This window comes from Myotis myotis, unplaced genomic scaffold (genome assembly GCF_014108235.1).
Source record: "Myotis myotis isolate mMyoMyo1 unplaced genomic scaffold, mMyoMyo1.p scaffold_m19_p_2, whole genome shotgun sequence".
Taxonomy (NCBI): domain Eukaryota; kingdom Metazoa; phylum Chordata; class Mammalia; order Chiroptera; family Vespertilionidae; genus Myotis; species Myotis myotis.
Window position 1 is genome coordinate 102,629,737 of NW_023416324.1, and position 27,068 is coordinate 102,656,804.

Here is a 27,068-nt window from a genome sequence, read left to right on the forward strand (position 1 = left end):
GAATAAAGTCAGAAGTTACCTAAATTGCCTAGTTTAGATCAAGTTAGCTAAGAATAAACTGAATAGTTCTTTGTAAATGGAACATAGAAACCTCAATAGGGCAGAGAACTCTTCTTGTCATTCCAAATTACCATTACTTACCACAAATGTAAAATCTTTTCCTTGGGTTTCAGATGTTGAAAAATCTAGTCGACCTGGATCTATTGCCCCCAACTCCCCTAAACATTCCCCACAGAGCAACCGAGCTTGAGAGTTTGCATCTTGGCAACCTTTCAAAAGCACTGTCACCAGCTGTGAGATAACAGGTTCCACTGTCTCACTATCTGTTGCATATTTTATTAGTTTTTCCTAAAATAAAAAGAGAAAGTTTACACATAGTCCTACAAACTAGTATATTTTCCTAACTAGAAAACTTTAAAAGATTAAGGAATATCTGACATAAATATTACAAAATTAAATTCTCGTATCTGTAGTCTTTTTAGGTAGTTTTTGATGAATTCATATGATATAGTTCACAATATGTTCCAAAGTATTAGAATCATTAAGTGTTTGAAAATTGTAATCATTAATCCATTAAACAGTTACTATTGGTACATCAGTATAACTGAGTATTATTACATCAGCATAAAAAAAAAATAACTAAGACAGTTCTTATCCGAAGTTCACAACCTAATGGGAAATAAACATGTAAACAAAAACTTAAAATATCATATATGTACAATAACAAATATATTTACAAGGTAAAGAAGTAATGAAGAAGAAGAAAAAGAACTCAGGATAGTCAACAGATATTTCAGTAAATAAATTAAGGAGGAACAGCTATTAGTTAAAACCAGAAGACTGAAAAATATATAAAAAACTACTAGAGAAGGAAAAAAAGATAAGGGAAAGGGTTCTGTGAAAATGATCTTTTAAAAAGAGGTAGGAAGAAAGATTAAATATATGTTGGTTCAAATAATTCTTTTTCATCTACCTCTATAGGATTCTGTAATTAAAAAAATGTTAAAAAGAGATTATTCTAAAGCCAGTTAAGGGTTAGATATTGTACTTGTGTGACCACTTTATTTTATTTTATTTTATTTATTTTTTATGTTTTTTGTTGTGTGACCATTTTAGATACTTCATTTATATAATTTTCTTTTTAGCAAAAGTCAAGCATATATGAGCATCTCAAATTCTATGTTAAAACTGATTCAAATTAGAGTAATATATTTCAAAAGAAAAAAGAAATTTTATCTCATCTAGAATCTTCAAAATGCAATCACTTAAATAACATTACAAGTTAATTCAGATATAAATACATAAAAAGAGGAACCAATAATCAACAAACATCTAATATAAAAATTAGACATTCATTTATTAAAATTAGAAAACAGGAAAATAACACTTTGGTTGACAAAGATAAATGCAGTTCATATTCAAGATAAATTATGAAACACTAAATAAAAGATGATTTAAATGATATATAATGAAATACTACTCAACCATAAGAAAAGATGAAGTACTGCCATTTGTGACAACATGGATGGATCCTGAGAATATCATGCTAAGCAAAATAAGTCAGATAGAAAGTCAAGAACCATATAATCTCACCCATACGTGGGATAAAAAACTGAAAACAACAGATGAACAAATGAGACAAACAAAAACTCATAGACTCAGACAACAATATAGTGGTTACCAAAGGGAAGGAGAGTGGGGATTAGTAAGGGGGAAAAGGGGGTCAAATATATGGTGACTGAAGGAGATTTAACTTTGAGTGATAAACACAAAGCAATATACAGACGATGTATTATAGAATTGTACACTTCAAACCTATATAACTTCAGTAACCATTGTAACCCCAATAAAATTAAAAATTATATATAGGTATATAAATATATATCTCCTAAGTCCTTAAAAATGTTTTTACCCTACTTCATACTAGGTTAGAAAAAAATGGGTTTTATTTTTCTGCAAAAAAATGTTGAATTCCAAAAGAATTTTAAAAATGAATATACTAGTATGTGCAATGCATCTACTAATATTTAGACAAGCTTTTTAACATATGGATGCAATTGTGTAATTTTCCAAATGTTTAACAAGTCGTCAAAACAAATCCATGGACACTCCAATTATTTGAAATGTCATTTTTATCATATCCTAAAAGTCCATATACACTTGGTTCTATTTCAGGACTTTCTATTCTTTCCTACTGATCTGTTTATTCATGTACCAGTATCATCCTATATAATAGAAGAGAAACATGTAAATTGCCATCCCTCCACTACGCTCACCAGCCAATCAGGAGAGTATGCAAATTAACCCAACAAAGATGGCAGGTTAATTTGCATATGCAGGCGCTGAGCAGCTTGGGTCCTGGGAACATCCTTGGTACCCAGGCCGCTCCTAGCCTGTAGGCCCACACACAGGCCCTGAGCAGTCGGGGTCCTAGAACGCCCCCAGCCATTCTGGGCCTACGGGTGCAGGCGCCAAGTGGATGTTCCCGCCCCGTGTCTGCTTCTGTGTGCGCCAGCACCAAGCGGCGGTCTGGGTCCAATGCCTCCCCACGATAATGGGGCGAACAGGCCAGGCATCCCCACGATCAATCGCAGGGTGAACAGGCCAGGCCAGGCCTCTCCGCGATCGATCGAGGGGCGAACAAGCCAGGCCAGGCCTCCCCGTGATCCCAGGCGAAGAAGCCGCTCTGCTGACCAGCCTGCGCTATGGAACTGTTTGGGTGAGTGGCATGGAGTCCGGGGCCTCTAGGCTGCAGCCACGGGAAGTCTCCCTCTCCCCACAGTTAGGAGCACCAGCCCACGTCCACCCAGTGGCCTGGTCCTGACTGCGGGGGTGAGTTCCTGCAGGCTGGAGTTTGATCCCTAGGCATTAGCAGTAGGAGACCAGTGCCTTTGTTATTGATGTGTGTCCAGGATTTAATTGGACAATTGCCCAGCGGTCCCGGCTGCCAGCTTAGCAAATCTTTTAGGAGAAGAATTCTGTCTGGGTTCCCTGAAATTCCCTCAGCCTCCCCACTACTCACACCTCTGTAAAGGCGCAGAACAAGTGAGACCCCTTAAATAAAAATCAGAGGTCTCCAGCAACAGTGGGCCTCTCTCATCACAGTCATTTGGACTGGATGGCATTTGAGTATTTATCCAGGCACCATGATAGGGAAAACACAAGCTCAACTCATGATCTCTGCCCTTAAATAATTCACAATCTTATTAGAGCGAGTGGATGATAAAAGCACAGTAATGACATCAGACTGTAAGGCAACAATACAGAGAGGAACAAAGGCAATTGCTAGGATGATTTTCCAACAATTAGTACAAAAGTATGTGCTGTGAATTAAATAAAAAAAATACGTGTGGAAGTAGCTGCTTCATGAGTATGGGATCCCTTCCTATTTTAAAGAAAACTGAGTTCCATGTGAACTGTGTAATATGCTATGATATCTGAGGCACAGGACAAGGGAGGCCCTAAGTGTACTATGCTTTGATATTTGAGTCATTCTTTATTGTTCAATGTTATTTCTGCACGCCTCAATTTTGAAATAGTTAAATTACTAGAATAATACATCTAGCTATAAAATATTACTAGAAGATCAAATGATCCGTTGACATTTATTGTAATTTTCAATAAATGAACACAATCTCTGGTATGCTAAAGTGATAGGTATTATAGAAATACTCAGATAGGGAGACCTACAGGCTTGATTACAAGTGAGGCTTACTATCACAACTCAAATTTATTGCTTAAAAAAAAAAAAAGCAGGGAGCCAACTAGAAACTGAACCAAATATAAGCCCTTGAAGGGCAAATGTAAATTGGATAAGCTTTGCTATTACAAGAGCAAGAAGATAAAATTCAGATGCAAGAATGAGAAGCACATTGCATCCACTCTAAGTTGCTGCTAAAGAAAAAGAATGATATACTATGAAAATACTTAATACAGACTGTAAAGAGATTTGTTCAAAGAGGATTTCCTAGTGTAGGTGGTATTTCAGTTAATTTTTTTAAATGTGAAGAGGTTAGCTAGATAAGAAAAAGGTGTAGGGGTCCCAAATTGCAGAGGTTGCAGACGGAGCTGAGGGAACCCCCACCCCTGTGCACGAATTTCGTGCTCCGGGCCTCTAGTCTTATATAATAAAAGGGTAATATGCAAATAGACCGAACTACAGAATAACCAGAATGCCTGTGGCCCCTCGTTCCAGCCGGCCCTGCCACCCAACGGGAACCCCGACCCCGACTGGAGACAGGCACACCAGAAAACAGCCCATGGGCCCTCACCCTGGTGGGCCCCACCCCCTGCCCCAGTCAGCCTGCTCCCAATGGCCATCAGGGCGGGCCAGCTGGACCCCACCAATGCAAGAATCCATGCATGGGGCCTCTAGTTATATTATAATTATGGAGGTTACAGAGTATATTAACCCTTTTCGGTCCAACCTCCAGGCTGACTCGACAGACCAGGCGCTAGGAGCAGGTCCAATGTCGAGCAATAAGAACATTAAAAAGTTCAACATTCATTCCCATCAATTAATTTGGACCAGACTGTTTGAATTCCAAAAACAACATTGGACCACAAAAAGTTAATATCTGATAGGCTGCTGAACTCTCAAAGCTGTTCTTTATTTTTTTTCCAGAGTTTTCCTAGCTATTTTTACGTTTGTTTTTCCATATGAACATTAGTATAAACATTTCTAGTTGAAAAAAACAAACAACTTGGCATTTCTTTGGGATGGCATTCAGTAGAAAGTATTAAAATCTTTATAATATTGTGCATAACCATCCTGACCGGTATTCCTAAGTGGTTAGAGCATCAGAGCACGGATCGAAAGGTGGCAGGTTCAATTCCGATCAAAGGAATATTCTTGGGAAGTACATTCAATCCGTGACTCCAGTTGGTGCACATGTAGGAGGCAATCAATCGATTTCTCTCTCTCACATCAATGTTTCTTTTTCTCTCTTTCTCCTTCACTCTCTCTCTCCCTTCCTCTCTGTCTCACTCTCCCTGCTTCCTTCCTTACAACCTCCCTAAAAATCAATGGGGAAAAAATATCCTCAGGTGAGGATTAACCAAAAAATAAAAATAAATAAATAAAATAAATCTGCTACATTTTTGTCTTTAAGGGATATTTTAAAGTTTTCCTCTTATTGGCTTATATGTTTATTGGGATGCTTATTTTTAAGTATATTATCTTTCTCAGTTACTACTATCAATTGGGTTTTCCAACAAGTCTTTTATCCAGTTATTGCTTGCTATGATGATTGATTTTTATATCCTCCTACAATACTGATTTAGTTTGTTGTCTGAAATAGTGTTAATATAAATTCTCTAAAGTTTTCAAAGTATATTAGTATATCATCTGCAAATAGAGTTTTGCGTCTTTTCCAATTCAGGTGCTTCTGATTGCTTTTCTCTTGTCTAAATTCATTTCTCAATGTAAATGTTAAGTATTAGTAGAGTCACCCTGACCGGTTTGGCTCAGTGGATAGAGCGTCAGACTGCGGACTGAAAGGTCCCAGGTTCGATTCCGGCCACGGGCATGTACCTTGGTTGCGGGCACATCCCCAGTAGGAGGTGTGCAAGAGGCAGCTGATCAATGTTTCTCTCTCGTCGATGTTTCTAACTCTCTATCCCTCTCTCTTCCTCTCTGTGAAAAATAAATAAAATATATATTTTTTTAAATAAAAATAAAAATAAATAAATAACTAAATATTAGTAGAGTCAATAAGCAATCTTACTTGTAGTGGGAGTGCATCTATTTCCTCATTAAGTATCTGTATCTGTGTATATGTATGCATATACACACATATATGTATGATGCATACAATTATAATAGAGTAAAGCCTCAATTTTGTGGACTTCGATATAATACAATTCAGATTTAAGGGACAAAATTTCTGGTCCATATGTGGTATATGAAAATTAACACCCTGACACATATGTAATACCTTAATCAATAAAAAAAAAAACAATAACAAAAAAAAACACACCCTGTTAATTATAAAATGCTTTTAACCAAGATTTGCTTATAATTAAACTAGAGGCCCGATGCACAAAAATTTGTGGACTCGGGGAAATCCCCCAACCCGGCCTGTGCCCTCTTGCAATCTGGGACCCCTCGGAGGATGACCACCAGCTGGCTTAGGCCCACTCCCTGGGGTATTGGGCCTAAGCTGGCAGCCAGACATCACTCTGGTAGCCCGGGAGCCCTCAGGGGATGTCCACTTGCCAGCGGAGAGCAGGCCTAAGTTGCAGTCGGACATCCTTAGCACTGCTGAGGAGGCAGGAGAGGCTCCCACCACCACCGCTGTACTGGTAGCCGTCAGCCTGGCTTATGGCCGAGCAGAGCTCCCCCTCTTGGAGCGCACTGACCAGGGGGCAGGTCCTGCATTGAGCATCTGCCCCCTGGTGGTTAGTGTGTGTCATAGTGACCAGTCATTTCCAGTCGTTCTGCTGTTAGGGTCATTTTGCATATTACCCTTTTATTATATAGGAGTGTCTGGCCAGCCTGGGTGAGGGGCTGATGGCTGTTTGCAGGCTGGCCACAGCCCTTCCAGTGTGGGGGTTTCCCCTGGGGTGCCTGGCCAGGCTGGGTGAGGCGCTGAGGGCCGTTTTGAGACTGGCTAAGCCCCCCAGTGGGGACCCTCACCCCATGAGGGTGTGGCCAGCCTGGGTGAGGGGCTGATGGATGTTTGCAGGCTGCCCACAATCTCTAGCCACCCAGGCTCCCAGTGGAGGCTGGCTGGGATTTATTTGTCTTCTATACTTGAAACTTTCTTGCCATGCGTGGAGGCCACAGCCGGCTCAGGGCAGGGGGGAAATTTGGCATCCTCCATCGCCCAGACAACCAAGCCTCCTGCTTGCTCTAGCTCCATGGCTGCTGGCGCCATCTTGGTTGGTTTCATTTGCTTAAAGTCGCTCTGGTTGGCTGGTGGGCATGGCTTAGGGCGTAGCGAAGATACGGTCAATTAGCATCTTTGTCTTTTATTAGTGTAGATTAACAGGAGTTCTTTGTTATTAATAAACTATTATTTTTAACAAATTTTAGCAAAGAGCCCATATGTTGGAAAAAAACAGTAGTAATTTCCAGAACATACATAAATTATCCTATCTAATAATAGAGAAACATGGTAATTGATTGTAATTTCACTACACTTACCATTGGCTAATCAGTGAGATATGCAAATTAACTGCCAACCATGATGGCGGCCGGCAGCCAGGCAGCTGAAGTGAGCAGGAGGCTTGCTTGCTCCAGTGATAGAGGAAGCCAAGGTTCCCCCCCTGCTGCTGCCGTCCTCTGAGCTGCAGTCTAAGAAACAATGTTGTAATTATAGAAGGTAAATAAACCCCAGAAACCTGCATTCAGCCGTCAGAGCTGGAGCTAGCAGGACCGCAACAGGGTTACAATTATAGAACCCAAACAAACCCAGATACCTGCTTTCAGCAGCCGAGGTCTCAGAGCTGGAGCCGAGCCTCAGAGCTAAAGCCGGCTCTCAGTTCCAGTGACAGCCATAGAAGGTAAATGAATCCCAGAATAAAAAAGAAAAGAAAAAAAAGGAGAGGTTGGGAGCTTCAGTCACCCACCAGCCTGAAAACGGCCTTCAGCCCCTCACCCAGACTGGCCAGGCACCCCAGTGGGGACCCCCACCCTGAAGGGTGTGTGACCAGCTGCAAACAGCCATCATCCCCTCATCCAGGCTGGCCAGGCACCCAAGCGGGACCCCCACCCTGAAGGGGGTGTGACCAGTTGCAAACAGCCATCATCCCCTCATCCAGGCTGGCCAGGCACCCAAGCAGGACCCCCAACCTGATCCGGGATACCATTCAGGGCAAACCAGCTCGCCCCCACCCATGCACCAGGCCTCTATTCTATATAGTAAAAGGATAATATGCAAACTGACCCTAACTGCAAAAGGACTGGGAATGACTGGTCACTATGACACACACTGACCACCAGGGGGCAGACGCTCAATGCAGGAGCTGCCCCCTGGTGGTCAGGGCGCTCTCACATGGGAGGAGCTCTGTTCAGTCACAAGCCAGGCTAATGGCTGCCAGTACAGCGTTGGTGGTGGGAGCCTCTCCTGCCTCCTCAGCAGTGCTAAGGATGTCCGACTGCAGGTTAGGTCTGCTCCCTGCTGGCAAGTGGGCATCCCCCGAGGGCTGCCGGGCAGCCAGAGGGATGTCTGATTGCCATCTTAGGCCCAATGCCCCGGGGAGCGGGCCTAAGCCAGCAGGTGGTCCTCCCCTAAGGGGTACCAGACTGCGAGAGGGCACAGGTCGGGCTGTGGGACCCCCCACCTTCCCCCCCCCAAGTGCACAAATTTTTGTGCACCGGGACTCTAGTAGTCTATATATTTAAATCGAAGAGTCACCACTGGTAAACAATTTTCGGAGAATGATTAACATGTGATCACGCTCCACTGCATGCGGTAACTGCTTCGGTTGTCCACTGGCCTGATTAGGCAGCAGTTTTAAGTCTTTCCAGCTGATGTTCCCAGTGCCCTAAGCCATGCTCCAGCCATGTGCATTTGTTTACTCAAGGTGACGGGTCAATGCATGCATCTACTAGGCCTATTCAAAATAAATTTAAAATTACAGTAATACATAAAGAAAACTTTTCTGTGAAATTAAACTTTTCATACATACTTAATTACACAAATGTGTCCACATAAATGAAAACAGGTAAACTAATTTATCAATTTTTGGACATATGCATTTAGAAAACCCACTTTATAATGTCACAGACTTTTGGCTTTAATGGACACACTCCCTTGCCCAAACTGGTCCATTAAATCGAGGTTTTACTGCATACTATTACTGAGATCGTGCCCATCAATTCCTATTTTCATGAGTTTTTTATCTCAAGTGGATGTTATAGTTTGTCAGAGTCTGTTTCAGCATTTGCGGAAATAGTATGATTTTCTTTTTCAATGGATTAGTACACTGAATTATATGAATTGACTGCCAAATATGGACCATTCTTTTTTAAAAATTTTATTTCATTGTTTAAAGTAGTACATATGTCTCCTTTTTTTCCCCACTGACTTTCCGCCAGCCACCAGTACCCCCTGGCAGTATCTTGCGTCAACTGGTTATGTTTATATGCATGCATACAAGTCCTTTGGTTGATCTGTTACCTTCACCCTCCAACACTCCATAGCTGTTCAATGCTTCTTTGCCTATGTATCTATTTTTGTCCATCAGTTTATAATGTTCTTTATATTCCAGAAATGAGTGAGATCATGTGGTATTTTTCTTTCACTGACTGGCTTATTTTACTTAGCATAATGCTCACCAGTTCCATCCATGCTGTTGCAAATGGTAAGAATTCCTTCTTTTTTACAACGGCATAGTACTCCATTGTGTAGATGTACCACCGTTTCCTAATCCACTCATCTGCTGATGGGCATTTAGGCTGTTTCCAAATCTTAGCTATTGTAAATTGTGCTGCTATGAACACAGCAGTGCATATATCCTTTCTGATTGATGTTTCTGTTTTCTTGGGATATGTTCCTAGAAGTGGGATTACTGGGTCAAATGGCAGTTTCACTTTTAATTTTTTGAGGAAATGCCATACTGTTTTCCACAGTGGCTGCACCAATTTGCATTCCCACTAGCAGTGAAAGAGGGTTCCTTTTTCTCCACATCCTCACCAACACTTGCCTTTGTTGATTTGTTGATGATAGCCATTATGACAGGTGTGAGATGGTACCTCATTGTTGTTTTGATTTCCATTTCTCGGATAATTACTGACTTTGAGCATGTTTTCATATGTCTGTTGGCTTTCTGAATGTACTCTTTCGAAAAGTGTCTCTAAAGGTCCTTTACCCATTTTTTGATTGGCTTATCTTCCTTTTGTTAATTAGTATGAGTTCCATGTAAATTTTGGAGATTATACAATTATCAGAGATAACATTGGCAAATATGTCCTCCCATGCATTTGGCTTTCATGTTGTTTTGTTGATGGTTTCTTTTGCTGTGCAGAAGCTTTTTATTTTGATGTAGTACCATTTGTTTGTTTTCTCCTTAATTTCCATTGCCTAGGAGCCGGATCAGTAAAGATATCGCAATGACAAATGTCTGCTATTTTGGTGCCAATGGCCTCACCTAAGATTTTTATGGTTTCCCATCTTACGTTTAAGTACTTTATCCATCTTGAGTTTATTTTGTGTATGGTGTTAAGTTGGTGGTCTAGTTTCATTTTTTTGCAGGTATCTGTCCAATTGTCCCAACACCATTTACTGAAGAGACTGTCTTGACTCCATTGTATGCTTTTGCCTCCTTTGTCAAATATTAATTGAGCATAATGGCTTGGGGCGGTTTCTGGGTTCTCTGTTCTGTTCCACTGGTCAATTTGTCTGGTCTTGTGCCAGTACCAGTCAGTTTTTAGAAAAGTGGCTTGGTAATACAGCTTGATATCTGGTATTGTGATCCCATAAACATTATTCTTCCTTCTAAAGATTGGTGCAGCTATTCGGGGTCTGTTTTTATTTCAGATGAATTTTTGCAGAGTTTGTTCTAGGTCTTTGAAGTATGTTGTTGGTATATTAATGGGGATTGCATTGAATTTATAGATTGCTTTGGGTAGTATGGACATTTTAATGATATTGATTCTACCACCCCATGAACATGGTATATTCTCCCATTTCTTCATGTCTTCCTCTATCACTTTTTTCAGCCTCCTGAAATTTTCTGAGTACAGGTGCGTTATCTCCTTGGTTAAATTTATTCCTAGGTATCTTAATTTTTTTGTTGCAATGGTAAATGGGATTGCTTTTTAAGTATCTCTTTCTGTCAGTTGATTATTGGTGTATAGAAAAGCCATAGGCTACTTAGTGTTAATTTTGTATCCTGCTATATTGCCGAATTCATTTATTAAGTCTAGTAGATTTTTGATGGAGTCTTTGGGGTTTTCTACATACAATATCATGTCATCTCCGAATAAGGACAGTTTTACTTCTTCATTTCAAATGTGGATGCCTTTTATTTCTTCTTCTTGTCTGATCGCAATGGCTAGTACTTCTAGTACTATGTCGAACAGGAGTGGTGAGAGTGGGCATGTCTGTCTTGTTCCTGTTCTTAGGGGAAATGGTTTTAGTTTTTACCCATTGAGTATGATGTTGGCTGTAAGTTTGTCATATATGGCTTTATTATGTTGAGTTATGATCCTTCTATTCCCACCTTTTTTATTCCACCTGGTTGAGTTTTGGAAGGTTGAGTTTTTCTGGGAATATGTCCATTTCTTCTAGGTTGAATAGTTTGTTGGAATAGAGTTGCTTATTATATTTTTTTTATGATTCTTCATATTTCTGTAGGGTCTGTTGTTATTTTGTCTCATTCTTTTCTGATTTTATGTGGGTCCTCTCTCTTTGCTTCTTGGTGAGCTTGGCTAGAGGTTCATTAATCTTGTTTATCCTTTTAAAGAACCAGCTCTTGGTTTCAATGGTCTTTTGTATTGTTTTGTTGTTTGCTATGTCATTTACTTCCAGTATGATCTTTATTATTTTCTTCTGCTCACTCTGGGCTTTTCTTATTGCTCTTTTTCTAATTGTTCAAGTTGAAGATTTAGATAGTTTATTACTAGTTTTTCTTATATTTTGAGTTAGGCGGGTAATGCTATGAACTTCCCTCTCAGTACTGCTTTCACTATGTCCCAAAGACTTAGGATTGTTGTGTTTTCATTGTCATTTGTTTCCAGGATGTTTTTTATTTCTTTTTTGATCTCTTTGGTAACCCACTAATTAATAGTATGCTACTCAGCCTCCAAGTGTTTGAATTTTTGTAACTGTTTTTACTGTAGTTGACTTCTAATTTTATGCCATTGTGACCTGAGAAGATGCTTGATATGATTTCAATCTTCTTGAATTTGGAAAGACTTTGCATGTGTCCCAATACGTGGTCTATCTTTGAAAATGTCCCATGTGCGCTTGAAAAGAATGTACATTCTGTAGTTTTTGAGGTGGAATGTTCTAAAGATGTTGAATAAGTCCATCTGATCTAATGAGTCATTTAGGATTGCTGTTTCTTTGCTAATTTCTTGTCTAAGGATTTATCCAGTGATGTTAATGAAGTATTAAAATCTCCTACTATGACTGTATTCCTGTGAATCTCTCCCCTGATATCTTCCAGAAGTTTTTTTATGTATTTGGGTGCTCCTGCATTGGGTACATATATGTTTTTCCATAGTTATATCCTCTTGGTGTATCGATCCCTTTAGAATTATGAAGTGGCCTTCCTTGTCTCATGTTATGGTTTTCATTTTTATTTCTTTTTTGTCAGATATAAGCATTGCTACCCCAGCTTTCTTTTCATTTCCATTTGTTTGATATTTTTCTATCCCTTCACTTTCAGTCTGATGGGGGATCTTCTGTAGGTAACTCTGTCTCTTTCTTGTAGCCTTTAAGATGCTCTCTTTGTCATTATCATTTACCATTGTAATTATGACGTGTCTTGGTGTGGGTCTTTTGCATTCATCTTGCTTGGGACTCTCTGTAATTGTGCGACTTTTTTCTTCCCCACATCAGGGATGTTTTCTGTCTTTATTTCTCCAAATAGATTCTCTAATCCTTGCTGCTTTTCTTGTCCCTCTGGAACCCCTGTAATACATATGTTACCACATTTCGTGCTATCCCAAAGATCCCTTAGGCTTTCCTCCTGCTTTTTAATTGTTTTCTCCAGTTGGTGTTCAGATTGGACTTTTTCCTCTACCTTATCTTCTAACTCACTACTTCAGTTCTCCACTTCTTCTAGTCTACTATTTAAACCTTCCATGGTATTTTTCATTGGAGCTATATCACTTTTGATTTCTTCCTGATTTTTGCATAGGTTGTTAATTTTCTCACCCATCCAGTCTATGAACTGTATGACCATTACAATGAATTCTTTTTCTGTCATAATGCATGCCTCAGTTTCATTTATTTCTTTTCTTGGCGATTCCTCTTTTTCTTTCCTCTGGGGATTGTTTCGCTGTCTCCTCATTCTATCGCCAGAATGTCCAAACGCTGTTTGGACGGGGGCCTGAGCCATGTGCAGTGGAAGCTTCATGCCACGAGTGTCCTTGAAGAGCTCCAACCCCAAGACATGTGGCTGCCATGGGTAGGTGGGAGCCACACATGCCAAGAATCAGAGTCACCAGCGCTCAGTGTGGCCTTGTTCACACACCTAAAATCAAGGACCCTGAATGTGTCGCACTGAAAAAAAGTCACCACGGTGTACACCAAAAATCAGAGTCCCCTAGCGCGCGCCACAAGTCAGAGTCCCCGTGTGCACGCTTAAAATGGGAGTTTCTATCACTTGGTGCGGCCTCACGCCATGAATCAGGGTCCCTGTGTGTGCGTGCACTGAGAATTGGAGTGACACGCGCTCAGTGTGAGTGAACTGACAATCAGGGAACCCGAGCGCGCACAATAAGAAACAGAGTCATCATGTGTACTTGCCGAGAGTCAAGTCACTGGTGCTCAGTGCTGCCTCTCGTGCAGAGAATCAGGGTCCCTAGACTGCTTAGGGGGCTGAGTTTCACAGCCGCCCTGTGTTGGCAGAAGGCCCACTCCTGCACCACGGGAAAGCCTCCCATGTGCCCAAATATGCACCATTGTAATCCTGGAATAAATTACAATCGTTCCTGAGTGTTTTCTTAATGTGAAACTGAATTCTGTTTGAAAATATTTCATTTACATTTTTGCTTGGATATCTGTAAGTAATAATGATCTTTAATTCTATTGATTTTATGCTATCTTTATGAAGTTTACTGAACATTTTTATACATTGCTCCTTTAAAAAAATATATATGCTTTTGACCCGACTGGCATGGCTCAATCGTTGAGCCTCAATCTATGAACCAGGAGGTCATGGTTAGATTCCAGGTTAGGCGCATGACCAGATTGCAGGATTGGTCCCCAATGTGGAGCATGCAGTTTCTGTCATTTTTAAAAAATAATTTCTTAGTTTCAACTGATATTTGTGTCTGATCATTTCCTATTTGCACATTTGTGCTTTCTGTTTTTAGTTCTTCTTTAGGTTAGAGATGTATCTATTAAGCTAGTTTTCTTCAAAGAACCAGAATTTTTATTTATTAATTTGTCCCATTTTTCTCTTTTCTACATTACTTTTTGCTTTTATTTTTTATTACTCTCTTCCTGTGCTACCTTTTCTTAAATAAACAGCTGTATTAAAATATAACTCACATACCATAAGTTCACTTCTTTAAAGTATAAAAAGCAGTGGTCTTTCATATATTCACAAGGTTTAAAATATTTACAAGTGCAACCATTACTTATATTTAATTACGGAATATTTTTCAATTTTCTTCTTACCAACTTAAAATAAATGTATCCAGGTACATATTGATTCTAAACTAAATTAAACCTCACTTTTAAAAAATATCCTTTAACAATCTGTAGCCATTATATCTTATTCAAACTACTCCATCAGACTTTTAAGACACCTGCAAGTGCACTTACTTTCTTACACTGCCTAGTTAATCTATCAGCATTGGAGCTTTACATTAAAGGAACGTTTGTAGAAAAAGTGTGGCAGTTGTGGCTTTTCCTTAAGAGTATAAGAAATCTTGAGTTCTCACCTTTAGCAATTTATATCTAAGAGGTGATGATCAATATGAATTTTCATTGTTAAACCATGACCATGTCAAATGCTTAGAAATAATTGAAACTGCCAAGAGGAGAGATCCTTTGCTAGTAATACATCCCTACATTAAATTTAAAAGCTTGAGGTCCACTGACACATCAGAGGCCGTGCAGTTCAATAATTTTTATTTCCATGTCTGAAAAACATGTTATAGCTATCATCTACCTGAAATGTCATGTGCTAAAATTACAAAATTATGTTCAGCAATAGATATAAGTCAGAAACCATTTTAGATGGAATCTTCACTCACTGCCACATACTAGGTGTACCGGTTAATAATGGCAGATTTTGTAATCAAAGAAAACACGATAATTTCAAGAGAAACATCAAAAGTGCTTTATTCAAAGTAATGTCCATCACTAGCTATACATTTCCCCCATCTTTCAGGTAATTTATGGGGAAGGTCCCAATAGAACTTTTCTTGTTTTGAGGCAAACCATTCAGAGACCAAATTTCCACTTCTTCGTACGTTTTGAAGTGCTGCTCAGAGAGTGCGTGTGCCCTCAATCGGAACAAGTGGTAATCTGAAGGAGCAAGGTCTGGTGAATAGAGTGGGTGGGTTAATACTTCCCAGGCAAGATCTTTTAACGTGTCTTTAACTGGTTTTGAAGTGTGTGATGGTGCGTTATCATGAAGCAAAATTACTTTGCCGTGTCTTCTGGCTCATTCTGGTCATTTCACGATCAAAGCATGGTTCAAATTGATTATTTGTTGCCGGTAGTGGTCAGTATTAACTGTTTCACCTTGTTTTAGAAGCTCATAAATACACCACACCTTCCTGATTGCACCAAACGCAGAGCACTGTCTTTGTTCCAAAGCAATTTGGCCTTGCAGTCGATGTTGATGGTTGACCTGGATCAGCCCATGATTTTGTGCATTTGGGATTCTCAAAATAAATCCACTTTTCATCGCCAGTCACAATTCAATGCAAAAAAGACTTTCTTTTGTGCCATTGAAGCAACATTTTACCGATAACTTTTCGGTTTTCCATTTGTCTTTCGTTCAGTTGATGTGGCACCCATTTTCCTTCCTTTAAAATCTTTCCCATTGCTTGTAAAGGATAGGAAATTGTTTTCTGAGCAACCTTTAATCTTTCTGCAAGTTGTCTTTGAGTTTGACATGCATCTTCATCCAATAATGCTTGTAATTGTTGGTCTTCAAACTTTTTTGGTTGACCTGGACATTCTTTGTCTTTCACATCGAAATCATCACTTTTAAAGTGATTAAACCAGCGTTCACAAGTATCTTGAGATGGAGCATAGTCAAAGATTTGAAATACGAAGAAGCAAAAAACACCCAACTGGAAAAGCAAAATGAAAAAAGAATCCAAAAATATGAAGACAGTGTAAGAAGCCTCTGGGACAGCTTCAAACGTACCAACATCCAAATTATAGGGGTGCCAGAAGATGAGAGAGAGCAAGATATTGAAAACCTATTTGAAGTAATAATGACAGAAAACTTCCCCTACCTGGTGAAAGAAATAGACTTACAAGTCCAGGAAGCGCAGAGAACCCCAAACAAAAGGAATCCAAAGAGGACCACACCAAGACACATCATAATTAAAATGCCAAGAGCAAAAGACAAAGAGAGAATCTTAAAAGCAGCAAGAGAAAGAAACTCAGTTACCTACAAGGGAACACCCATATGACTGTCAGCTGATTTCTCAACAGAAACTTTGCAGTCCAGAAGGGATTGGCAAGAAATATTCAAAGTGATGAATGCCAAGAACCTACAACCAAGATTACTTTACCCAGCAAAGCTATCATTCAGAATTGAAGGTCAGATAAAGAGCTTCACAGATAAGAAAAAGCTAAAGGAGTTCATCACCACCAAACCAGTATTATATGAAATGCTGAAAGGTATCCTTTAAGAAGAGGAAGAAGAAGAAAAAGGTAAAGATACAAATTATGAACAACAAATACACATCTATCGACAAGTGAATCTAAAAATCAAGTGAATAAATAATCTGATGAACAGAATAAACTGGTGATTATAATAGAATCAGGGGAACAGAAAGGGAGTGGACTGCCTATTCTTGGGGGGAAAAGGGGTTTGGGGGATGCGGGAAGAGACTGGACAAAAATCGTGCACCTATGGATGAGGACAGTGGGTGGGGAGTGAGGGTGGAGGGTGGAGGGTGGGGTGGGAACCAGGAGGAGGGGAGCCATGGGAGGAAAAAAGAGGAACAATAAATATTTAATTTAAAAAAATAAATAAATAAATAAAATAATGATTTTGAGATTTTAAAAAAGAAAGAAAAATATATATTGTCATTCTATGAGTTAAAAACTGATTGTTTCCCTCTGGCCAGGTACCTCAGTTGATTAGAGTGTCATCCCAATACACCAAGGTTGCGGGTTCGATCCCCAGTCAGGTCACATATAAGAATCAACCAATGAATGCATAAATCAAGTGGAATAACAGATCCATGCCTCTTTCTCTCTCCACCCCAGCCCCATTCCTCTCTCTCTCTCTCTCTTTCTCTCTCTCTCTCTCTCTCTCTCCCTCCCTCTCTCTCAAATTAATCAATCAAGCCCTAGCCGGTTTGGCTCCATGGATAGAGCGTCAGCCTGTGGACTGAAGGGTCCCCGGTTCGATTCCAGTCAAGGGAACATGCCCAGGTTGCAGGCTCAATCCCCAGTAGGGGATCGATCAATGATTCTCTCTCATCACTGATGTTGCGCTCTCGCTCTCTCTCTCATTCTCTCTCTCTCTCTCCCTCTCTCTCTCCCTCTCTCCCTCCCTCCCTCTCCCTTCCTCTCTGAAATTAATAAAAATAAGTTTAAAAAAAAACTGATTGTCTATATCATTATTTAGACCACATTTGTGTTTTAAAGTACTCCCAATACGTTTATTAACTAATTAAGTTAGACTTAGCCATACAAAGTGCGAGTGCAGAACTGAGCTATTTGATGGTTTCAGTTCAACAAAAATGAGGAAGCAAGCCTCTGATCAGCTTCATCCCATAACCCACACTTCCCTTGCTGCTGGTGTGGAAACATTAAGTGAAACCAACGAACATATTGGTCCTGTCTAGCTCTGCTGAATGGAGGCAGACTCAGAATAAATCTAGCTGAAATGAGGAGCCAGAGATATGTAAACATACCAAAGTAGCTCTGCCTACAACTTAACTTATGTTAATCAACTTACTAACATTCATATTATAATTGTCTTTTGTTAGCTAGGATGTCAGCTAGATTCAGGAATACATTGTTTGCAGTGATTGTACTGGTTTAGAATGGAGAATTTTAGGATCTTCCAACACTGTACTAAAACATTTCAATAAAATCATGCTACTTCTTTCAACAAAAGAAACTAGAAGACCTGTAAGTACGGAATCCAGGTAGAGGTTTGGGGCAAGGGTAAGCAGAGTAGTTTCAATGTAGTGTACGGCAAAGAATGAGGCTATAACATTGATCATATAGATACAGATATAGAGGTAGATAGATATAGATATATTTGTGGGGTATTTTTTGTTGTTGTTAATCTTCACCCAAGGATATTTCCCACTGCTTTTTTAGACAGTGATAGGGAGAGAGGGAAGGGAAAGGAGAAAGAGAGGGGAAGGGAGGAAGAGAAACATGGATGTGAGAGAGACACATCAATTGGTTGCCTCCCGCATGAGGGAATGAACCTACAACCCAGGTACATGCCCTTGACCAGGGATTGAACCCAAGACCCTACGATGCTAGGGCTGACGCTCTAACCACTGAGAAACACGGACCAGAGCTAACATTGATAATATAGAACCACAGTTGATATGACATAAATCACATATTCAAGGAGATTCAAAGCTCTTCACATATGGTAGGACCATCTCCACATTGGCTGCTCCCCACATTGGTTATATAAGCTCACTGACCCACAAGCATGTAGTCATTACCATCATGTATATCTTTTGTCCTAAATAAATGCTTCTTACTATCGTGAAAATAACACTAACTCATGAGGGTCTTAAGACTCTTACATCTTATCATATGGATTCTTAATATGCAAAATTAAGTTAAATTTTTCCATTTTATATTTATAGTGATCTGGCATTTTAAGTTCAGTTCTCACAGCATCAAGATTAGGGATAACCTACATTATATTGACATGGAAAAGGATAAATAAAGTTCACCAGCCCCAAGAAAAAGTGAATTTAAAAATTTAGCTTCATCAAAACTAATAAAATGTAAAATGGCAAAATCACTAAAATTTTATATGACAGATATCTATAGGAAATTATATGAGAAGTCTCACATAAACTGCTGCTGTTAAAAAAAACATGCATCCTTACTCGGAAAGACACAGAACCTACCATATAACCATCAAATCATGGCCTTTCAAACAAAAAACCTTTGCAAATCACTGATATTCAGTCTCAAAGGATACCACATGGATTGCTGATTCTAAATCTGATATTATAATCTAAATAAAATTAAAATCACTTTTTTCACTGAACATACTGAATCACAAGCAAATACGCCAATCTGTCATCTTGTCTTTAAACTTCCACACTTTCTTTTTTATAGCCTTTTAATTGTATCTTAGGATACCTGATTTTTATACAAGGTTTCCTTCAAGCTTGTAAGAGCATGAATACGAACGTCTACATTTTCATGTTGGATTGCTTTCATCGATAGCTGCAGAGTTGTCTGAAGATCATTACTCTCAGAGGTTTCCTACATAAAGAGCACAGAGAGGTATATCTAATCCATTAACCACTTCAGGAAATAGTGGAAGGCCTAGAGTCCCCAGAGTTTTCATTAAAGTAGTTAAGTTACACCCCTATTAAAAGCAGTTTTAAAATATAATTTCAATCTCTTCCCTTGGATAATATGTCATTTTAATCAATTCTCAGGGAAAGGGATTTCATTCTATCATCTTTAGAGCTGGAGGAATACATTTTTCCAATTACATATGAATTTACTTACCTAAAATAAATCCCTTTCTTGGTAAGAAATACAAGTTTCCCTTAACTTACAAAGTGCTACATCATAGCCTTGAGCCAAGTCTATAGATTATGCAGATAATTCACCCCTTCCTTACTCCGACTACTAATTTTCTTATAACTATCATGAATTGCCTTTTAAAGGAGAAATAAAGTCTGCAGAACCTATCATGGGGTCTGTAGTAAATACCTCTGCCACTCTAACCCAAGGTCAGGTATTCCACTAAAATTCTATGGAATCACCACTAATAATTTTACAAATCCAAGTTCACTGGACTTCAAGATGATGGAACTACAGATTATTCCCTTTCTAAAGCTCAGAAATCAGTCAGGCCTGAATTTCCATACCATAGTTTATAGCACAACATAATTAGAATCCCACAGCTTTTCTTTCTTTACCCAGGACATGCAGCCATGGTAGCTTCTTTTGGGGGCTATATGTAGGACATATTGGCCTAGGTAATAAAGGCTCTCTGTTCTACCTAATGCTATTACAGCTTTTATCTAAATGCTAAAACTTTCTTCTAAAAATCATGGATTTATGATAGAATTATCTAGTCACCAGGAATTAGCCATTAGAATATGACTATATTATGCCTAGGTATGAATATAAAGAATCTCTTTCAATGTACTGGAATTTGGGAATAATTTTGTATCACTGATCTAAATTATATAAAAAAAATAATAATAATTACCTTTCTGTATTCCTGTAGAACTGCTTTTATCTTTTTTAATTCTAGATGGTCAGGTAAAAAATATATTTCATGAAGAAAATCTTGTACAGCATCCCTAATTGTCAATTGGAAGAAAAAGCATTATTTGCAAAGAGAATGCACACTAACAATATATAAAAAGAGGCTAAAATTAAGGCCAACTTAACGAACATTTAAAAGTGGTAGTTAATTACTGACATTCAAAGTATTCTTTCTAACCATGTCTAAGGATGCTCAGCTAATTAAGAATAGCAAATAATCAGACCTAAGAAAAAAAGCAACCCTGTGGCAGTCTGTGAATAAACTATATATTTTGTATACACACAAGTATAGTAACTTCCTCTTTAATTTGTGCTTGGTGTGTGACCTGCTTTAACAAACAGAATACGGCAGAAGAGATTCTGTGCCAGTTTAAGGCCTATGTGTTAAAAAAAAAAAAGTCTTACAGCTTCTAGTTGGGTTTGTGCTCATAAGAATCCTGAGTGGTAACCACGAAAGAGGTCTGGCCACCAACAAGGACAGGCTACATGGACAAAAAGGCTCTGAGGTTACATGGAAAAAGGGAGAGGCCCAGTCAAGTCTAGCAGAAGACTGAGTGCAGTCATACCAATGACTATTCGCAAGACCAGCCAAAGAATCAACCAGCTGAACCCAGCCCAGACTGCAAAATTATGAGTAAATAAAAATGCTCATTGTTTTAAGAAGCTTTGTTTTGGAGTGCAGCAATAGATAGCCAAACTCTCATTAAGCATTAAACAGACTGTCAAACTACAGCAGGAAGGCTGGGGAGGGTTGGGGGGGGTGGGGGTGGGGAATAAGAGATCAACCAAAGGACTTGTATGCATGCATATAAGCATAACCAATGGACACAAGACACTGGGGGGTAGGGGAGGCTGTGGGAAGGTCAAGGCGGGGGGGGGGGGGGAGGAGACAAATGTACTACTCTTCATAATATTTTAAGCAATAAAAAAAGAGAAAAAAAAGAATTTTAGAGAATATTTCAAATAATTCCTATTGACACAAATAATTTTTAATCTGCTTCAAATACAATACACTAATCTTTCTGGGTCCAAATAAAGCATTTCTAAACTCTGGTCTCACATAACTCAATAAATTCAAGTAAAGAAAAATAATAATAATTTCTCGTCTTCATTAACTCATGCAACAAATATGCATTAACTAACTACTATGCGCTAGACACTGAGTTTGTAACAATAAAGAAAGCTGAAATAATTTCCTCACTCAAGGAGCTTAAGATCATCTATCTAGCACTGAGTAAAAGAATTTTTTAATGATGGAGAAATGATTCCTCTATGATAAAGATAAAGCTATTTGCATGATAATACAAAAAGTATTTAAAAAGTGGTCTGGATCAGTGATTATGCAGTTCTATAATGTACAAAATAGAATAAAAGCTTTTGATTTAAAAAAAACCTACATTAGCCTTTTCTTCAGTGTTTTCAGAAAATTTCATTATTTCCAATAACATTGGATAGTTACTGGAAATAATGGGAATAGCAATTACATGAGTAAGTAGGTAAATAAGTAGTACTTAAATCCTAACTTTTCAGAAGCAAATAAACACGCCAGTAAGTGGATAATGGAAAAAATTTGAAATGTATGGGACAAAATTCTGGGCTAAAAGGCAGCCTGCATGAGAAATAAAAATGGAAAGGAATAATGTGTGTTCTTGCAACGAAAATGAAAAAAAATTCAAAATAAACAATCTGGATTGGTTACAGCCTGTCTGTTTTGGAAAATCTTGAGAAATGATTTTAAGAAGTATGATGTGGCCAGATTTTGGAAAGCCTTGAATGTCAAAATAAGCAATTTGGAATCTGTCAATTAGGAAATGGAGAACGACAAAATGTCTCTGCATGCTATAAAGTTCTAGATAAAGAAATGCTTTTAAATATGCCCAATATAAAGAAATGTAATAAAAGCTTAAAGGAAGGGAGACTGGTTTGAAAGTTAATCTAATGAAGTAGTAAGAGTTTCAACTGAGGTAAGCTATAGAAAGTAATGAATATCCCTCTTAACTTTCTCATGTTACTCAATTATATGCCTTTTAACTGTGAGAAGGTAAATTTAGCTTCACCTTTTTCAAAATTGATGAAAAATAATTCAGTTGATGACCTACTAATTAATAAATTTAAAATATACTTATAATGGAAATCATGTCACAACTGAAATAGCATCAGCTCAATATGTCTTAAAATATGTCAATATACTTTTCTTACTGATGAACACTAAATTAAACAGAATATGAACAGTTCTACATTATCAGTAGTAATCCTAATACCATGAGACATAAAAATACAGTAATAAAAAGTTGCTACATTTGTTATCAATTTCAGTTACAATACCTGTTTTCAATGATAAGGTAGTGAAATATAGCTGCAGTTTCCTTAGGCTGGATGTGTATGAGAGGTAACAAAGCTACTATCACATGACTGAGAAGGGAGCCTAGATAAACATGATCCAGACAACGAACAAAGCAGTCCCAAGCTCTATGGAAAAACAACAAACAATAAAATGTAAAAGTTAAAAGTCACATTATTTTTATTATTTGTAAAGCTCTTTCAATGACTTATTAGGTAAACAAACAATAGTACATACAAGTAATAAAATTACAAGGTAGCTGTAAAAATGCAGTAGTGTACACTCAAATACTTAATATATGAAGTAAAAAAAGGTAAAAACAGCACTTATAATATGCTACTTCTGATGAAGGATTAATATAAAAAATGTATGTGTGTATTTGCTTATAGTTTTAGAAAGGGGGGGTTATATAAAAGTTAATAAAAATAGATACCTCCAGGCTTCAAGAATGGAAGCTAGATTCTCTGAGTGTAACTTACAGCAAATTTGAATTTGGCACAGTGTAAATGTGTTATGTGACATTAAAATTAAATAAAGAGTAAAAGCAATCTCTAAAAATTTTAAGAAAACTGAAATAAATTAACCTAACAAAATCATTAGTGGTACCTGCATTCAGAAAAGTTACTTCACATGACTTCAAAACGTATTATTATGACTGTACATCTACAGTAAGTTATAGTCTAAGGACATATAGAACCTCCAAGAAATTTAAACTGCACTCAGTAGTCTTATTGCAGCAGTAGTATTTAAATTAGATTAGCAATCAACCAAACCCTACAAATCTCAATGGCCTAAAAGTAATGTGGGGAGGGACTTAAGGGGTAAATCTGTTTATAAGAAACTAGAGGCCCGGTGCACAAAAATTTGTGCACTCGGGGGGTAGGGGGGGCCCCTCAGCCTGGGCTGTGCCCTCTCGCAGTCTGGGACCCCTCGGGAGATAACGACCTGCTGGCTTAGGCCTGCTCCTGGGTGGCAGAGGGCAGGCCCAATCCCTAGGTCCAGCCCCTGGTCGGGCTCAGAGCAGGGCTGATTGGGGAGTTGGGGCGCCGCCCCCTGTCATGCAGAGAGCAGGGCGGATCAGGAGGTTGCTATGCCACCCCCAGTCACACTCAGGGTAGGGCCGATTAGGGGGGTGGGGCACCGCCCCTTGTCACACTCAAGGCAGGGTCGATGGGGAGGTTGCGGCGCCACCCCCAGTCACGCACAGAGCAGGGCCAATCTGGGGTTTGGGGCACTGCCCCCTGTCACGCACAGAGCAGGGCCCACCAGGGGGTTGAGGAGCTCCCCCCTGTCACTCAGAGAGTAGGGCCGATAGGGGAGTTGGGGCACCGCCCCCTGTCACACACAGAGCAGGGCGGGTAGGGGGTTGGGGCGCCGCCCTCTATCACCCACAGAGCAGGGCTGATCAGGGGTTGGGAAGCCACCACTCTCACACTCAGGGCAGGGCCGATGGTGAGGTTATGGCTCTACCCTGTCACACACAGAGCAGGGCCCGTGGGGGGGGGGGGGGGGTTGGGGCGCCGCACCCTGTCACACACAGAGCAGGGCCGATAAGGGGGTTGGGGCGCCGCATCCTGTCACACACAGAGCAGCAGGGCGATCAGAGGTTGGGGAGCTCCCCCGTATCAGGCACAGAGCAGGGCTGATCAGGGGGTTGGGGCACGTTCCCCTGTCAGGAACAGAGCAGGGCGGATAGGGAGGTTGTGGCCCCACCCCCTGTCACACACAGAGCCACAGGGCGATCAGGGTGTTTGGGCGCTGCCCCCTGTCACGCTGATCCCGGTGCTGGGAGGCATATTACCCTTTTACTATATAGGATAGAGGCCTGGTGCATGGGTGGGGCTGGCTGGTTTGCCCTGAAGGGTGTTCTGGTTCAGGGTGGGGGTCCCCATTGGGGTGCCTGGCCAGCCTGGGTGAGGGGATGATGGCTGTTTGCAGCTGGTCACACACCCTTCAGGGTGGGGGTCCCCACTGGGGTGCCTGGCCAGTCTGGGTGAGGGGCTGAGGGCTGTTTTCAGGCTGGCGGGTGACGGAAGCTCCCAACCGCTCCTTTTTTCTTTTCTTTTTTAATTCTGGGCCAGCTTTAGCTCTGAGGCTCCAGCTCTTAGGCCTCCGCTGCTGAAAGTAGGTAATCGAAACAATGTATAACTCCAGCTCTGAGATCCCAGCTCGCTGAAAGCTGGTTTCTGGGTTTTTTTTAAGCTTCTATATTTGTTAAAATGTTTCAAACTGCAGGCTCAGAGGCCAGCAAGGCAGGCGGGGAACGTTGGAATCCTCCATCACTGAAGCAAGCAAGCCTCATGTTAGTTTCAAGCTGCCTGGCTGCCGGCCGCCATCTTGGCTGACAGTTAATTTGCATATCTCCCTGATTAGCCAATGGGAAGGGTAGCAGTCGTACGCCAATTACCATGTTTCTCTTTTATTAGATTAGATACTTAAGGGGCTAAACAACTAAATGTTTGACATGTGTACCTTTTATGGATTGTACCTTATATGGATTCTGACTTAAACAAACCAACATTTTGGGGAAAAACCTCTTTGAGACAACTAAGGAAATCTAAATATAGATTGAGTTGAGATGATATTCAGGAATTCCTATTACAGTAGGTCCTTGGGTTACGTTGAAGATCCGTTCCTGCCGTGCAACGTAAGTTGGAACCCACCTACATAAGCACCTACATCACTCACATGGAGCACATACACAACAATAATGAAGTGAAACAGTAAAATAAATTTAAAAGAAAGATAACAATTCCTGACCTTTACTTGTGGTAAATAAATAATAAAAAACATAAAACACATATGTACATACGTTGAAATGACGGAACTTTTTTTTATAAATACTGTAAATGGGAGATGGCGACGTAACCACGAGATGATGTACATCAAGTCCAATGTAACCCAAGGACTGCCTACTTAGTATAGTAATTCATGATGGTTACATTTGAGGTATTTACAAGTACAATGATGTGATACTGGGATTTTCTTTAAAACATTCCAACTAACAATAAAAATGGTGGGGGTGGAAGAGTATATAAGGCTAGAGGACCGATGCATGAAATTCGTGCTAGGGGTAGGCCTTTGTAGCCCCGTTGCCTCAGTCCTCGCAGCCCAGACCACCATGGCCTTCGCAGTCCAGGCCACCTCGGCTGCTGCCTCACAGCCCCAGCCGCCTCAGCCGGCCCTTGCAGCCCCGGCTTCCTCTGGAAGGTGGTCTGGACCATCGTTCCGCTGTTTGGCTGTTTGGTCGATTTGCATATTACACTTTTATTATTATAGACTAGAACACTGATGCACGAAATTCGTGCAAGAGTAGGCCTTCCTTCCCCTGGCTGCTGGCACAGGTTTCCCTCTGGTACTCAGGACCTGGGCTTCCCTCCAGCCGCCGGCAGGCACCCAGGACCCAGGCTTCCCTCTGGCCGCAAGCAGGCACCCAAGACCCGGGCTTCCCTCAGAGCCCCGGCTTCGTCCATAAGGATGTCCAGTCTAATTAGCATATTATGCTTTTATTATTATAGATTAGCAATGTTGACAACTGCCAAGGTTGAAAAACAGGTATGTGGAGAGATTTACTATATTATTCTATGCTTCAGTATTTACAACATTTCACAGTAAAATGTTTTTAAGGAAATACATTCTCTTTCCAATACAAATCGGCTTTCTATCTTAATTATTTATGGTTTGAACCCAATTTCCCTCAAGGAGATAAGAATTCAAGTTAGTACTCCTGTGAAATGCAAAACAAAATCTAATAAATTAAGGCAGTTACTTACCTGCAACACAATTCAGGAAAATCATCCTTGAATCGAAGACCAGTTCTCAGTGTGGTCATCATCTTCACCCGCACAGAACTGACATGTTTGGGCCCCATCAGTTTCATCAAGGACATCAGACTGTTCAAGGCCTAAAAGTAAGTAGGGCTTTAACATCTTATTTATAGAAATAAGATGACAGGAGGAGATGAGCAGTAAAAACATTCTAATCTTGGAGTAGTTATCTATTCTCTGGGTTTTTTTTAAAAGTCTAAAAACAAGTCTAATACAGCGGTTCTCAATCTGTGGGTCGCGACCATCGAAAAACACATATAGCATAACAGATATTTACATTACAATTCATAACAGTAGCAAAATTACAGTTATGAAGTAGCAATGAAAATAATTGTATGGTTGGGGGTCACCACAACATGAGGAACTGTATTAAAGGGTCGCGGCATTAGGAAGGTTGAGAACCATTGGCTAATAAATGCTGTCCAGTTCATTTTGTCCAACGTCTTATGTAGGAATTAAGAGTTTGAAAAATATGAGTTCTGTTTTGTATGTTCTTTCCCTTGAAGGTAATTTGTTGTTTTAGGCCTGCTGGTCTCCTCTAGCCAGTGATTTTTCAAATTTATTAAGAATACAGTATCTGTC

General features: G+C 39.8%; 1 protein-coding gene across 5 annotated transcripts in view; it reads right to left on the minus strand.

Moving 5' to 3' along the window:
* ATR (ATR serine/threonine kinase) overlaps positions 1-27,068 on the minus strand; it is a 191,703-nt gene that overhangs the window by 89,599 nt on the left and 75,036 nt on the right. For all 5 annotated transcript variants that reach the window (XM_036352984.1, XM_036352983.1, XM_036352982.1 and 2 more), the window contains 5 exons: positions 26,433-26,563; positions 22,644-22,787; positions 20,260-20,353; positions 19,170-19,295; positions 142-348 (listed from right to left, as the gene is read on the minus strand). In XM_036352984.1, coding sequence (XP_036208877.1) covers positions 142-348; positions 19,170-19,295; positions 20,260-20,353; positions 22,644-22,787; positions 26,433-26,563 — 702 coding nt within the window. The remainder of the gene's footprint in view (positions 1-141; positions 349-19,169; positions 19,296-20,259; positions 20,354-22,643; positions 22,788-26,432; positions 26,564-27,068) is intronic.